General features: G+C 41.2%; 2 protein-coding genes across 8 annotated transcripts in view; both read left to right on the forward strand.

Moving 5' to 3' along the window:
• EFCAB5 (EF-hand calcium binding domain 5) overlaps window positions 1-2,288 on the forward strand; it is a 32,468-nt gene extending 30,180 nt beyond the window's left edge. For 5 of the 7 annotated variants that reach the window (XM_063402693.1, XM_063402691.1, XM_063402692.1 and 2 more), the window contains 3 exons: window positions 290-513; window positions 703-799; window positions 2,086-2,288. In XM_063402693.1, the coding sequence (XP_063258763.1) occupies window positions 290-513; window positions 703-799; window positions 2,086-2,195 (431 nt within the window). In that variant the 3' untranslated portion in view covers window positions 2,196-2,288. Of the gene's footprint in view, window positions 1-289; window positions 514-702; window positions 800-2,085 lie in introns of those variants that run through there. The other 2 variants (XM_063402695.1, XR_010081059.1) reach the window with 2 other exon arrangements.
• A 967-nt stretch (window positions 2,289-3,255) lies between these two features.
• Window positions 3,256-15,237, forward strand: NSRP1 (nuclear speckle splicing regulatory protein 1). The gene is made up of 7 exons (XM_063402700.1): window positions 3,256-3,322; window positions 4,386-4,473; window positions 10,584-10,640; window positions 10,806-10,937; window positions 11,459-11,666; window positions 12,148-12,256; window positions 13,641-15,237. The coding sequence occupies exons 1-7, from the start codon at window positions 3,303-3,305 to the stop codon at window positions 14,665-14,667; spliced, it is 1,641 nt and encodes a 546-aa protein (XP_063258770.1). The 5' UTR covers window positions 3,256-3,302; the 3' UTR covers window positions 14,668-15,237.
• Window positions 15,238-15,625: the final 388 nt, after the last annotated feature.

Here is a 15,625-nt window from a genome sequence, read left to right on the forward strand (position 1 = left end):
ACTATATTAAAAGTATCATTCCTACAAGTAGGGAAAGACAAATACAAATCCTTGGTATATATAAACTACTCCTGAGCAAGTCTCAGAGCTTAGCAGAGTAGAGTTAAACAGAGTGGGCAGATTTTATCTCTGGCTCACAGGGTACTTCATGCTGAAATCAAAGGTGTGAAGCAGACACCTTGTTGCCCTCAGAGATCTAGCACATAGACTGTCAGTCAGTAGTGTAAGTCCTGAGTAAAGCAGCAGATGTTTCTGAGCAGCTTCTGCAGAGGTTTGTTTTTGATTGCAGAGGCAGGACGTTTGGCAAATGTGAGGCACGCAGGGATTCTGTTCCACCGGTTCATGCTGCAGGAGCTGCGCGAGTGTGTCCAGAAACTCAACACTGAGAGCTTCACTGGAATAAAGAGCCGTGCAAAACCCCCAGCTCTGGTACACAACGTAGTCAAGGCTGTGCTGCTGCTTTTGCATCCAGACTGGAAGGGCTTGACTAAGAGCTGGAGTCAGTGTAAACTGGTGAGAATTTGAATTGTTGAGAGTTTGTTTTCTATTCTTCCTCCTCCAAGAAGATGCAGTGGAATTTGCCAAGGGGGAAATGGTAGTGAAATAATTCATTACCTATAGATTTCCTATATGTTTCTTATCTATCTTTCATTCTGTAAGCTTTTCACAAACACCCTGATCTTTTTGTTCTCTGCATTGCAGAAACTTGATGACAATTTGATTCGGGAGATTTATTGCTTTGATCCAACTGCTTCATCTGTACAAGTTCAAGCAGAGTTGCTGCTGGACCTCATCACTGGTAAAATATTATAAACTAATTGTGAGGTTACCAGACACAGTTCAAAAATGAAACCGTGTCAATGGCAACATTCAGCTGAGTGCTTTTAAGGGCCTTACTCCAGAACTTAACTTTGATTTCACAATAAGTTAAACAACAGATAATGGGTCCAAAATATCTGCAGTCTTTTTTGGTCAAGAGAAATCAACCTGTTAAATTTAGACTCAAAATTCACTGCCTTCAGGAAAGGGGAGCAGATCAGCTTTGAAACCTTCCAGAACAAGTGATCTCATTGTAAACCTGATAAGCATGAAGAATGAGGGTTCTTTTGGCAAGTAATATGTAAAGACTTATGAAGAATGATGGCTCTTTTGGCAAGCAAATCCACTTCAGACCTCTGTGCCCTGCCCTAGGGACTGACCCATCTCCAAACAGGAACACACAGTGTGAGCCCTCCTCTTCGTAAACACCATCTGCCAAGTGCTTTATGTACTCACAGGCCATAGACAGGAGCTGTTTTGTCAGTCTGTTTTTCTCTCTTTTAATGAACGTGAGCTTTTCTTGATGCCAGAGCAGTCAAGAGGCTGTTGTTATTATTTGCAATATCTCTGCAAGAGAAATTACTTGTTCTCCTTGAGATCTCTCTCTTCAGGATCTAATACCAGTCTGAGAGGCCTGCTAAAAGCCAAACGTGGACAAGAGTTATTACTTTAGCTGGGGATATTTATCAACAGTACCCTGCCCGCTGATAAAGAGTAAACACTTGAGGCAGTCATAGTTCCTTTTCATGTGTTCTCCTCATATATATTAAACTAATTCACTGGAAAGAACAAAACAGGCCTAGAGCATCCGGTTTTCCTACAGTTAGAGACACGAATGTAATTAGATTAAAGCACGTAGCCTTGGAAACTGCAGATGTGCTAGGTTTCAAGGATGGAACCTATTCTGAGAGAGCAGTGTCAGATCAGAGGAGTGAATGCAGTATAACTCACATATGGGAATTCCTTTAAAATTAACTTCAAGTCATGTCCATATGTTCCATATGCAAGTGCTGGTTTAGCATTAAAATATAGCAGAGCACTTTGTACAACAGGGCACTCACCACAAAATAAGATAAATTAGAGTGGAAAGTCAGCACTTGACAGGTCACTGTCATGATACAGCTGTGTGCTTTTCAAAGCATCACCATTCCTGGAATTACTGGTTTCAGGGTAAATTCTGCTGAGGGGATGATCTTCTGTTCTTGTGGCAACACTGCTCACGGTTTTGGCTTTCCCTGTTGTATTTACAGCTGGTTTTTGTTCCAGGTGTCCCTCAAGCAGCAGTGTGGCAGCAGGACTCTGCTCCAGTCGAATACCTGTACCAGTGGCTTCACACCTGCCTGGCACTCATGCAGATCACAAAGAGCCACCACTGAAAAAAACCATCCTTAGCCCCTTTTGACATCCAGTTCTAGTGTGCCTCCAATTAAATCTCTTTATTTGTCATCTAAACCTCGTGATTCTGGTGTTTCACATCTTTTATTCAATTAACTGTTGATTTTCTATTGTTTATGCATAGACAGTAGTATTTTTTGTTAAAAATGGCCTAAATCTGTTCAGGATTACTGGTTAAGATGATAGGGAGTCTGTTAAGGATTATCAAGAAAAAGCAAGAGAAACATTAAAGGGAATAATTTTGCCAGTATAGCTACTGAATTTTAAAGGTTTAATCAAAGTTTTACGGGTATTTAAAATTAATTCTGATGGGAAAATGAGAGTCAGGGACATCTTTATGGCTCCCAAGTTACAATGCTCATAAATGATATAGCAATAATTTTCAAGGTTGAGTCTCCTTAAAGGACCTTTTAGGAATAATTTTAAATAAGGGTTGTTAATCAGCATTTTGTAACGTTCTTCTGAACATGTTTCAGAAAAGCCCAACGCTATTAATATAACACAAAAAGCTTTCTTATTGGGATAAAGCTTGAGATTACAGCAACTGCACTGTCTGCAGTGAGATTTCATCTTTCCAATAACGTCCCTTTTGGCAGAATCACTTTTTTAATAACATTTTGGGAAATTAAACTCCTTTTTCAGTCTTTAACGGGAACCAAGTGACAGGTCGGTGATGGCTGGGGGGGACGAGCGTGGCTCCTCAGCCCCGGCCCGACGAGCGGCGATCACCGGCGGCCCCGGGAGCCTCTCGGGGGCTTTTTCCCCTCAGGGTTTCTTCCCCCTCAGGGACCTTTCCCGCCATTGCCCTGAGGCTCCCCGGGCTCCCCGCACCGCTCCCCTCAGGGAGCGCCCGCCATCGCCCTTCCCTCATCAGCACTTTCGCCCCATGACAACGAGCTGTTAAAAAAAATCCCCCGCCGCCTCCAGCCCCCTCCGCCCGCTCTCCGCTTCCCTCCCGGAGCGGACCCGCGGTACGGGCCCGCAGGGGTCTCCGGGGCGGGTGGGGAAAGTGCGTGGGGCGGGCTCGGCCGTGAGGAATCTGCGGGCGCGGAACGGCAGCGGCTGCGCGGGGCAGGCGGCCCGACAAGATGGCGGCGCTGGGCAAGCAGTGAGTGCCGGCAGGGCCGGGGCGGGCGGGCCCCGCCGGGCCGGGGGCAGCGGCCGGGGGGAACTTGGGGCCGGCGCTGAGGGCGGGGGCGAGCGCTGGAAAACTCTTGCGCAGGGACTCGATTGTCCCCGGTGTCCGCCGCGCGGCCTCGCTGTGTTGGCCTGACTATAAAACTGTGTTTATTAAACACAAGCAGAACTCAAACAGCGGGCAGGCGCTTAAGGATGCGGCGGTGTTGCCCGGCAGTGTTTTTCACTCTTACGGAGGAAAATCCCCTCAATGTCCCCTCACGTTTCCCACCCTCGAGCACCGGCCCCGGCTGCCGGGGCTCCTGCTCGGCCTCCGTGGCCGGGTCGGGCGGAGCTGAGGGCGGGTTCAGGGCTCAGGAATCGAACAGGGTCACAGGGATGGTGTGGTACCCCCAGAATGATTCAAAATTGCTCCTGTCAGTCCAGCCATACGCGCTGTGACGGGCTATTGGCTCGGTGATGGACTCAGAGAAAGGCAGGTGGGCAAGGAATCCCAGGTTTAAAGGTTGCCCAGCACCAGAAGGAAGTGGGTTTAGCACAGAAATGGACTTTGTCAGCAGAAGAGTTGCGTATGGTTAATCAATCTCAGTGCGACATAATCTGACTGTAAAGCTTGTCCTTTGCCATAGCATCCATGGTTACATTGCCAGCAAAACATGAAATTACAGCACTGCAAACGTAGCCTTGGAATAGTGCATGGTATAGACTAAGACTAAATCCCTTCAGATTAAACAGTAATTTCTTAACTTCTCTGAGAGAGAAAAGAAAATTACTTGGAAAACTCTGGACAAGAAGGATTTGTATCCTAATTTATGACAATCTTTGCGTCCAGAAACTTTGCATGGCAAAAGACAGCAGCAGCTCTGTGAGAAGCTGGCAGGTGTGCTCTGCTGCAAAGGCTGCTCACATATAATTTTCATACATTATGTTGATGCTGACTTTTTACTTCTCAAATGGTAAATGGCAGATTTTTGGTTTGGAACATGCTATGTTTAAGTGATGCTAAAGTTAACTTTTTAAAAATTTTTCTCTAGATATGGGCTTATTATGCCCAAAAAGTTGCCACAGAAAAATCTTGTTTCAAAGAAGCTCTCCGTGTTTGCAGAGGAGTCAGATGAAGAGGTCAGTTCAACAATTTTCTTCTGAAATTTGCCCCATATTGTGCAAATTTATTTGTGTCCAACCCTTAATGGCTGCATCAGGTTTTGGCAGTGTCATTAGGATATGTGTCATCATTTTGGATTTGGGTGTGAAATATGATCTGTATTTTCTTTAGTACACATTACATGGAAGTGATGATTTTTTGTTACTTTCTGTCAACTCTTCCAGAAGTTCAGCACATGTGACAATATTTGCTAGTTAACTGTAGCTTGTAAAGAGATTTGTTGGCTGTCACTGATGAATGCCTGCAAATAAGAAGACCAGTAGTAATCAACAACTCTCACTCAAATACTAACTTTAAAGTGTGGTAGTTATGTGTGTTTTATCCTTTAGCTCATTCCACCCAAATTTGATGTAATTGATTTTATGATGTTCATACCGGGAACAAAAGCAAAGCTGTACAACCTAGAAGTTCTAAAGCAAGAGAAGATGTGTGATACTGCATGAGAATGCCATTTTCTATAATCTCTAATTTTTAATTTCTTTTAAAGTATTAGGTTCAAAATACTCGCTCTGTACCTGCCCCAGCAGAGGGCACTGTGTGCTGTGTAAATCCCACCTGGATGTGCTGCTGGAAGCACGGGAAGTGTCCAGGAACAGGCTGGGGCCCTCACAGAACCCTGAGCTACAAATCTGTTCTTTCCTCCCTAGAGCTTCACTCCATGCTTGCTCTTTTGTGTGATCGAGGAAAACAGTGCTAATAAAGCATCAAATAATTTTGGTCGGTTTCTGACTTACCAAAATATTTACTTTCAAAATCTATTTTTATCGTAATGAACTATCAGTTGTTAATTTTGTGTCACAGAAAGCCTGAATTTAGCAATTCACAGCCCGTGTCTTCCTGGTTCCATTATAAAATGTTGCTGTTGAAGGTGTCTGAGCTCCCATTTTACAGGAAATTAAAGGCCTGAGGACCTTTTCAGTGATGTCCACTCAACATGAAATTGCCTCAGTGCAGCTTACAGGAAACAGGGCAGGAATGTGTTTGAAATCCCATCTCTTTCCTCACTTAGCTGTGATCCTCAGAGGTGCATCCCTCCACTGGGGCTATAAAGAGACTTTTCTTTAGATACCACTGCTGGAGATGGTAATGGAGCACTTCCCTTGTTAGATGGGATTTGGTGCCTTTCTCTGCATTAAGGATCTGACCACACATTTTCCAGATCCCAGGAATAAACCTCATTTAATCTGTTGTCATTAAATATTATGTGGCATGTCTGGGAACCTTCCTGGGGGCTGCCTTGTATTTTTTCACTTCTTTGTTTTCTCTTAATATCTAAACATTGAAACAGAGGAATGCATGCTAATAATTCTAGTAAAAATAATATATGATGCTCTCTGCCAACTTTTAGCTTAACAGCTCAAGTGTCCTCCCTTGCAGAAAAGCTGACAGATTTGCTGTCAGAGTCTGTTATAAAAGCTCTTAAAAGTTGTTGTGCTCATCAGTATGGTACATACCCAGCAAAAAGTAATAATCTCATAACTGCTTTATCAAAGAAGATTGTTTTTTTAAAAAAATCAGAATTACTTTATTAGTTCAGTAATGATTTCAGAGCTTTTCAAGATAAGGAGCAGCATTTGGGAGGGGTTTCATTTCCTGTCTGCTACCTTATCAGTCAGAACTACATCTCAAATGTCTGGAGATTATGTATTTTTAACTGAACTCTAATAAAGTTTGTGCTTGGAAATCAGCACACCTGACTTGTCTGTGATTATGTATTAGATACCAAACTTTTGCTCCCTGTTTTTAAAAACGTTACTATACATTTTTCACTCAGATTTTGCCTCTATCCTTGCTGAAGGAATTTGGATTTTCTTTCTTTGTGGTTAAGTACATTAATGGCTTTTAGTCACTGAAGATGGTCTGTTAGTTCACAAGAAACAGAGCATCTGGGATGGAAATTCTCTGGAAATACAGTGTTGACTGGGAAAAGGTGCCTGTGTGATGTTCATTGTTCCTTTTTACCTTTGGAGTTTAGTTGAAATTATCTCTGTGGTGCAGCAGATAAAATTTCTGTTTTGTGATTGCCACAGAATTACCCAGTGTATATTCCTGTACTGTACCTGTCTTTCAAAACTGATTTGTTAATACAGGATGGAAAAAATAACTGTACATAGACCTCAGTAGGTGCTAAATTCAGGAGGGAAATTGTGAAGCCAGTGTGAACAGTTCTGTGAATGTATCAGCTGGATTTGGTGGGTTTTTTAGTGACCACCTAAAAGATAAATGAAGTGTTTAAGCAGGCAGAAGCTGAAAATAAGCAGCAAAGTCTATCTTTTGTAGGCTCCAATTTTTGGTTTTGCTTATGGATCCTTCTCTGCCCTTTGCAACTTTTCAAAGGAAGAGTCTGACTAAAAGGATTTGCTGGGTAATCGATGCTGGTGCTGACCTGAGTTTATGCAACAGTTCTCATGTAAAGTAAGACTGTGTAGAGTAAAGGGGCTCCTAGAAAAGAATTTTCTGAGAAGGAGGAAGTGGAAAAGAGTAGCTCAAGGTGATGTATGTAAGAGCAAGAATAATTCAGAGAAGCAAGGTGATGTTGCCATTTCTCATTATTTGAGCAGTAAGTTGTGTTATGGAATTACCAAGTAACTGGTTTAATCTAAACAAAAGGAAGTTGTGTAGTTAAAGTGTGGAACTCCTTGCCACAGGATACTGTGGCATGGCCAGAAATATAAAAGGATTCAGAAATGGATTAGTTAAGGGATGCTCTTGGTGTCAAACAATGGTTCAGGTGCATCCTCCAGTTCAGGAAATTCTTGATCTGGTTTCTGAAAACTAGGATGGAGTGCTGAGAAAAGCTAATTCTGTGTACATGACTTGTTTTTCATGTTCATTCTCTTGATCTTCTGCTAGTAGCCATGACTCATATTGTGTGTGAATTGAGAGGAATCTGTTGCCTGATGTGATTTTTATTTTTTAGCTCCATGAAGACTGGAGTCTCAGGTGCAGGTTGTACTTGGATTGTACAGTTCTCTGTGAGGGTGGGCCATAAGGATTCGTTCCTAAATCCATATACATGAGGGTGTAAGTAGCCCATTTTAGAGTGAGAAGGAGCTAAGAAATGGAGAGAACCCTGAGAAATATTAGCAGATTTGGGTAATTCATTGCTTTTTTTTTTTTAATAAACCTTTCAGTTGTGTACAAGCTATTTTCCATGGGCTGGTAGCAGTGGTAGACTGGAGAGCCTCATTTCTCAGAGTTCTTTGATTTGCATGGATTCCATGTCCTTTCACAGGATAGGGTTAAAAAGTTTTCTCCTTCCAGAAAATATTGGACTATAAGCTTTGTGCTTTAGAAGAATGGCTTGACTAGAGAGAGAGAAAAAGTATGAGACAGATTGCTGAGCTTACAGGGCCTTTAATAAATGGGCAGTTGATAAGTAAAACAATACAAAAGGACGGGAAGTTCTCATCTGTCAGAGCTCACAGCACAACAGGAAATTGTCCACCATAAACCATTGGGGAAGGTGTTTGTTTTCTATAAACTTACTGCCAGTCTGCAGAAATGGCAGATGGACTTCTTTACCATCCTATGTCCAATAATGAGGATTATATATTACTTTAGTGTTTACCTGATCTTTGTAGATCAGTGCATTTATTCCATGTGGGCAGACAGGGAATACATTCTAAGCAGGGTTTCAAATATTTTGGTGGAATAGAGCTTATTCTGTAAATGTAGCTCCAGAATCTGTTTTGTTTTTCACTGAGCCCCTGCTTTCTGGAATAGCACAGGGGAGATTCTTCACTGTTGAGGTACCTTGCTGTTAAACCAGTGTAAGAGTTTCACAGAGGACCAAGAACCAGGAGGAAATTAAGGTTTTCTATGTAATGCTGATGTGTGTTCTATGCTAATTTAAAATGGCTATTTGTGGTTTATACTGACTCATTTATAGCCTTTTCAAAAGAAGTTGTATGTCATAAAATTAGGTTCAGTGTTATAAAGTATTTCTGGACATCAGTTCTTCAGAACTTAAGAGTTCTCAAGTGTTGGAAGCAGAGGTAAACACGACATGAATGAAGCCAGGATTCTTGTAGGTTTTAAACAAAATAATCTACTATCTACTTCCCCCAGTCAACCAACCAGCTACATAAATAAATAAGAGACTGTATCCAGTTCTAGTCCAAATAATCAGCAAGCTGCAGCAGATAGGGTGTGTTCCCTGATACCACAGTCAGCTCCGTGCATTGCTCGTGTCTGCCAGGCTCAGCTTCCCACAGCCTGCGCTGCTTCCTCACCTGGTTGTCTGCACCTGGGTGATAGAAAGCAGCTGCAGTCAGTGCAGGGCATTTCTTCCATAAATTGCACATCACGTTTTCCCTTTATTAGCCACAGAGTTTAACATTTTGAAAGCAGAGGTGGATTTTATCTAAGTCCACATTTAGCAGTTATAGCACCAGAAAAAGTGGGAATGTGTGCCCTTTTGAGTTCCCCTTTTTCCTTGTCTGTGAGTCCTTTGCTTTAAGTGAGGTAGGAAGGAATAGTTTGAATGTTCTGTGTTTCAGGGGGTTTTGATTGTAGTATTGCTTATGAAAGTCCTGTGTTTGTGGGAGGAGAGCAAAGGTCTAAATTATCAAGAGGTCAGTGGATTCTGTTGTATGATACCGTATGTACTTCTCCAAGCAATGACAGTGTTACCTTAGCACCTTCTCTTGCTGAGTTTGGTATTACTTGGTACTCCTCTTAGATACTACCTTTCTGGCATTAGGCCACAGAGAAGTTTGCCAGTACTTTTATTATTTCTGGTTTCCCTAGCAGAAAAAAACTCCTTTAGAGGTGATCACTGTCTGTACCTGTTCGTTAGTCCCATCCAGGTGGGTGACAGAGGCCCCAAAGATACCAGACCTGTGGTCTTTGTGAAAATTCCAGGCGGGTAAAGGGACAGAAATGGATGAGAATTTGTGATTTTAGTCTTTCCCAGTGCCGAGGAGGAACTGGGTGCTCAGCACAGGGGCAGTGTCTGCTCACACAGCACTGCCCATGGGCCAAATCAAGCAGGCACCTCTGAGGAGGGAAGAGAGACAGAGTGCACAGAGTCACGTATCATGAAACTCCACCCCTGCACAGCTTCCCTGTTTCTGAAATTACCCAGTGGGAAAAAAGATTTGCACTGTTTGCAGTCTGTCCTGTAGAAAATTGGTGTTTTTCCTTGTTGACACATCTGTTAAAGTTTTAATAGGATAAGAAAGAGGGGTCACAGCATATTATTATTTTATTTTAAACATCAAATGAATTTAAAAGCCTTCATGTTCAGGGGATCTGTTTGAATTTAGATGGTGCTAATTCTATTTGATTTCAGAAGATCTTCGTTCCTGCTGCCAAGCTCCCTGCTACTTGGTTTTCATTTTTTAATTTTATTGAGAAAAAATTACAGAATCTCTTTGCCTTTTTAAGATGTGACACAGAGCATGTATTAGTCAAAGTTGCAAAACTTGGGAAGCCGCCAAAATGCAAAAGGATTTTTCCTTCCTATTTCTGCTTTTTAAGATTAAGAGATATTTAATTACATAAACAAGGATATAAGTCCTGCTATTATAGTGGATCTGTTTAATAAACACTATTATCTATTGGTTGAGAAAAGATAGATATGTAGTTTAGGTCAAAGCTAATTAAAAGGAAAAAAAGTAAATAAAATCCAAGGCTTTTTTGTAAAGGACAGTATGATTAGAAAATATTTTCAGTAGGGATCTGTTTCTTCTTGGGAAAGACTAGTATTGATATTTTCTAGCTTGTTAATCTTGAGAAATTAAACAGTAACATTTGAAGTACATGCTGTTTAGCTGTGTTCTTATTTTTGAAAATGCACAACTAATGATACAAATTAGACTTGAAATAAATACCAAATCCTTGCAGATTTTGTATTTAACTATGAGTACAGTTTTTCTTTTTTTTATGTGATGTTCAGTATCTCTGCTTGTGACTGATACATCTCTGATGGACATGCAGGAAGAATTCAGTATTTTCTGAGTTTTCTGTAATTGGACTATTATATGGTTGTTTGTTAGAATGGTAGAAAAAGAATCTGTGTCAATATAATTAATTTTGTTTCTGCAATGTGTCCTTCCTACAGCCAACTGTTGGGGAAAGTCTTCAAAAAGAAGCATTGAAAAAGCAAGCAATGAAACAGGTAAGGGACTATTTTTAATTTATTCTCAATGTTCTGATGGGTAATGTTATACTATAGATCTGTTTAAATTACAATATAGCAATCAAATATTTGAAAATACTAAAGATTTTGTTATTATTATTATTTTGATATCTTTTCTTCTCCTCCTCCCTGTTTTTGTTTTAGACTAAATTGGAGATTCAGAAGGCTTTAGAAGAAGATGCTACAGTATATGAATATGACAGTATTTATGATGAAATGCAGCAGAAGAAGAAGGAAAGCAGTGCCAAAATGTTAGCTGGAAATGATGACAAAAGGGTCAGTACCTGAGAATGTATCTTGTCTGTCCAACTCTGTCTGTAACCATCACTGGTTAACTTGTAAACTTCATTGCTGCATTATCCTGACAAGTGATACCTTCATTGTTACTTATTCCAGTTCATTTGGAGGCTCCTGTCAGGTTCTGGGGATGAAATGAGCCTCCCACTTCTTAAAAGAATGGCAAGGCTGTTACAGTTAGGAAGACAGAGGGATGAAAATTCAAGCAAACCATTTATTTTCATTTAGAGTAAAAATCCTCCCAGTCAAAGATGGGATGACTGTTTTGATTGAATACAGCAGCCTCTCTTGGCACTGGGCAATGTGCTTTGCCAGGGGTCTGAAAGGAGTGGCAGTTTATTTTGGATAGCTATCAGTCAGAGAGAGAACACATTAGAGTAGCTCCTGACAATTTTTTCTCATTACCAACTTAATTCAACATCTCCATCAACCCCAATTTGTGTTTTCTCAGCCACCACAATTGCCTCTCAGCATGGTAACTTTTTTCCCTTCTACCTCAGCCCAGATATATCCACAATATCCTCAAAGCAGCTGAGATTAGAAAGAAGGAGCAAGAAAGACGAATGGAAAGAAAAATTCAGAAAGAGCGTGAAATGGAAGGAGGAGAGTTTGCACATAAAGAGGCTTTTGTGACTTCAGCCTATAAGAAGAAGCTGCAAGAAAGAGCTGAGGAGGAGGAGAGAGAAAGAAGAGAATCAGCTCTTGAGGGTGAGATTCATAGTTAAATAATTGTACCCCCCCAAAAAATAGGGCCTTGCACATGATTTTCAGTACATTCATCTGGTGGTCTCTATGTGAGGCTTGAGATAATTAAAATCAAAGAGGACCAAATTAGCAGATCCTGAATCAGATCAACCTTGGTCTGTTACTTTCCTTTGCACGTGTTACAGATGGCACAGAGGAAGCTCCTCTGTTTGTGTGTCAGTTCTATTTAGGTTGGTACTTTAATTTTTGAGGGAGGGTCAGTTATTGAAGGAGGACTCGTAAGCCTGGGGTGCAGTGATGTTTCCTGAAGGTCACCTGTTCCAGGCACCTGCTCCAAGCAGGTGAGGCCAGCAGAGCTTTTTCTGCTTTGCATTTGAAAACCTCCAGGATGGAAATTGCAGTTGTGGTGATGTGTACCAGTTAAGAGCTGTGTGTGATGAGTATTTGTGGCACAGTAAATGCAACCTCCCTTTCTTTCTCTCAGCATACCTGGATGTGACCAAACAGAGGGATCTCAGTGGATTCTACAGACATCTTTTAAACCAGTGTGTGGGGGAAGAAGAGATGCCTAAATGCAGCTTCCGTGAAGCCAGGTAGGATGTGATTCCAGCAGGGTTTCAGGTCTGAAAGCCAGCATCTGGCTGTTTGTGGTTCCATACTCACTGAGGATTAGACAAAGAGCACTAATGCAGTGGCAGGGTAAACTGGTAGTTTCATACAGCTGATTAACTGAATTATTTGGTAAATAACTAATGATCATCAGTGACACAGAGATGAAATAAGCACGACAGGGATGCTGGCTGAAAAGTATCAAGAGGACAGTTATGATTGTAATCCTGCTTGATGTTATTCTAACCTACATTTTATTTGGTTTATATAATATTTAGCAATCTGTATTAAGTTGCACATTTTAAATCACGAGGAAGACAGGAGGTAAAATAGTGAGCATGGCAGTAAGTCATAGGAAATGGATATGCTATGAATTTCCTGTAAAGAATGTGAGTCTCTTCACTTTGTACTTACTCCACATTCAGTTGCATAAAAAATTGAGTGTTGATGCTGTGGTAAAAGGAAATGAATCAAATATATAGGAAATCCAGTGGGAGTATTTTGAAATCTGAATATGTGAACATTCCAAAGCAAAGTAATGAGATGAGACTGAATTATTTAGGTGTTTAAAATGGTAACATTCTGCCCCATGGATAAATGTGATGAAGGGGATGTTTCTTGTATTCAGCAATAGATCATTTGAGACAATTAACCGAGGTTAAACCTCATTTGATAGAGGTTCAAAGTATGGATATCAGTAGTTAAGTGTTTGCTATCCCAAAGAAAATGCAGCTTATATCAAGAGATCTTGTAGATCTGAGATTGTTAGAAGGTAAATTCTTAACCTAAGTGAAGAAAGTGATCACTGAAGTTACTAGCTGCCTGAAATAAAGAGAGTCCTCCATGAAGTCTTCAGGATGATGTGGTTTTGTACTTTGTAAAGAGCATTTGAAATGTTTTTTTGAGCTGTTAAAAGTTACTAATTTCTGTCTAGCTACAAGTGAGATCTTCAGAAATACTGGATAAAACAAACCCATGTTCTCTCTCAACAAAACACAAAACCTGCTTCTTCTCTGGATAATTATTTGATGTGAATAGAGGACAAAACACACAAGAAAAGCTGTAACTTGCCAGCAGGCTTACTCAGGAACACAAATCAGTGTTTTTTTTCCTTAGGTGGAGGCTGCATATACTTTACTATAGTCAGTATATCTTTGAGATAAATTCCTCAGCTCACATTCAGCAGTGAGGCAGATTTGGATGCTTCATGTGCTGAGTTCCTGGAGCCTCAGCCACAGATTTGCTTGGACTTCTCAGCAGCGTCTTTGGCCTAAATCGTGACCAGAAGTCAGCTCATAGAAAAGTCCAAGATTTCAGGTTTTTTATGTTGTTTTTCTTTTCTTCTCTTTTCTAACATAAAAAATGTAGGATAAAGGAAGAAAAACCTGACAGTCAGGATGAGCCCAACGAAAGGAACAAATGCCCGTCGGAAAGACAAAGAGTGAAGCCCTCTAAGAAAGAAAATAATCCCGATGCTGATACCGACATAGGAACTGATAGTAGTGATGATGACAAGAGACACAAGCATGGTAAAGTGGATTTGAAAAAGAAAAAAAGGAGGGAGAGCTCTGTGAGCAGTGAAGAGGAGGTTAAACATCACAAAAGCCAGAGGCATTCCAGGTCACCAAGCTCATCCAGTGTGGAGGAAGAGCCACGAACCAAAGCTCAAACAAGTCATCAGAGGGGAGAGAGCAGGCCAGGCAAAAGGGGAAGTGATGAACAGTACAGGGAAAAGGATTATGAGAGAAGCAGGACCCATGAAAAGGATCACCAGAGGGAAAGGGAAGAGAGACATAGGCATGGGGATCACAATAACAGAGATCACTACAGAAGGAGGGAAGATCAAGATGATAAACAAAGGGGGAAGGAAAGAAAAGAAAGGGAGGGACATGGTAGAGAAGGGAGGAGGGCAAAGGAGAGAGAGGAGAAGGGCTCAGAGAAGGAACGAGAGAAAGAAAGAACAAGAAATGATAAAGACAGATATAATGACAGAGAGAAGGAAAGAGGAGAGAAATACAGAGAAAGGGAAGATCATGCAAAGGAGAGGAGAGAGAAATATGGCAGTGATGAAAAGAAATACAGAGAGAGGAGGGAAAGTACTCCTACATCTTTAGAAAAAGATGGAGAGAGTGATCTGGGAAAAGAGAGAAAGAGAAAGGACAGAGAGATGGATGAGAAGGCAAGCTCCAGCTCTGGAATATCTGAGCAGAAGTGTAAAGCTGGAGAAGAAGGGCAGAAAGATGAGAAAGAGCAAGCACAGAAAGCACCCGAGGGCCTGAGCAAATTTGCCAAAAGGAGCAACGAGGAGACGGTGATGTCAGCACGGGACCGGTACCTGGCGCGGCAGATGGCCCGGGTCAGCACCAAGCCCTACATCGAGAAGGAGGAGGATTGATGGCCCCTCCTGTCAGCCAGCAGGAAAGGCCTCTGCTGTGCAGCTCTTGTACAGAACAGGTGATCCTACCTGTTTATTCCTGGCTTTCCTTTGAGAAGTTGTGTGTCCCTTAAGAGAACAGCTTTTGGAATGGATCAGTGATCTCTTGGCACACACCCTTAGTCTGTCTGTGCAGTTGAAATGTTAAATGTGGCTGACTGCCCACCCAGCCCTTCAGTACCATGTCCTTGGTACAGGAAGATTTTGGACAGACCTGGGAGTGTTAAACAATGTAAGGTGAGAATGCATCCCCCTTCTCCTTTCAGCTCTGCTGAAACAAAGGTGTTCTCAGCCCTTAGGAGGACTCATTGCCCACTACTGCTCTCAAAAATGGGAAGCAAACCTGTAAAAGTGGGTGAAAAGGCAAGAAAATGAGCCTGAATAATGATCTAGGAGGTTTCTGTATGTAGAGTGGAGTTTTGTAAGATATATGCATACTGAGGTATGAATTTTGTATTATGTGTGGGTTTTGGTCTGGGGTCCTGATGTACAGAAACAGTTAATAAAGTGTAACATACATATTGGATCAAATCTGTGGGTGTTTTTTCACATGTAGGTTATTTTACTGCATCTTTTTTGCATAGAATAAGGTAGATGAGTCTGGTTTTATGTATTACAATTGTATCTGCTTGTTAAGTGATGTTTTAGATTTGTCAGTCTTCTGTTCAAAGGTTCATGTGCAAGAATAAAATTATCTTCCAACTAGGTAAGTAGAATGACAGTGATCATAGCTTTGAGAATACATTTTCAACACTTTTTAAATTGTTTATTTCACTTTGTTTTGTCTTAAGTTTATCACTTTTATTTTAGAGTAAGGTGAACTTACTTATTAAAAAAAAGGTTTTGAGATTGGTGTTTCTCTAATAATTTGTTCAGCAGACTGGGCAATGAGACAAAGCATGAGTAAAATTAAATGCAA

The sequence above is a fragment of the Prinia subflava genome, chromosome 8 (assembly GCF_021018805.1).
Source record: "Prinia subflava isolate CZ2003 ecotype Zambia chromosome 8, Cam_Psub_1.2, whole genome shotgun sequence".
NCBI classification, from domain to species: Eukaryota; Metazoa; Chordata; class Aves; order Passeriformes; family Cisticolidae; genus Prinia; species Prinia subflava.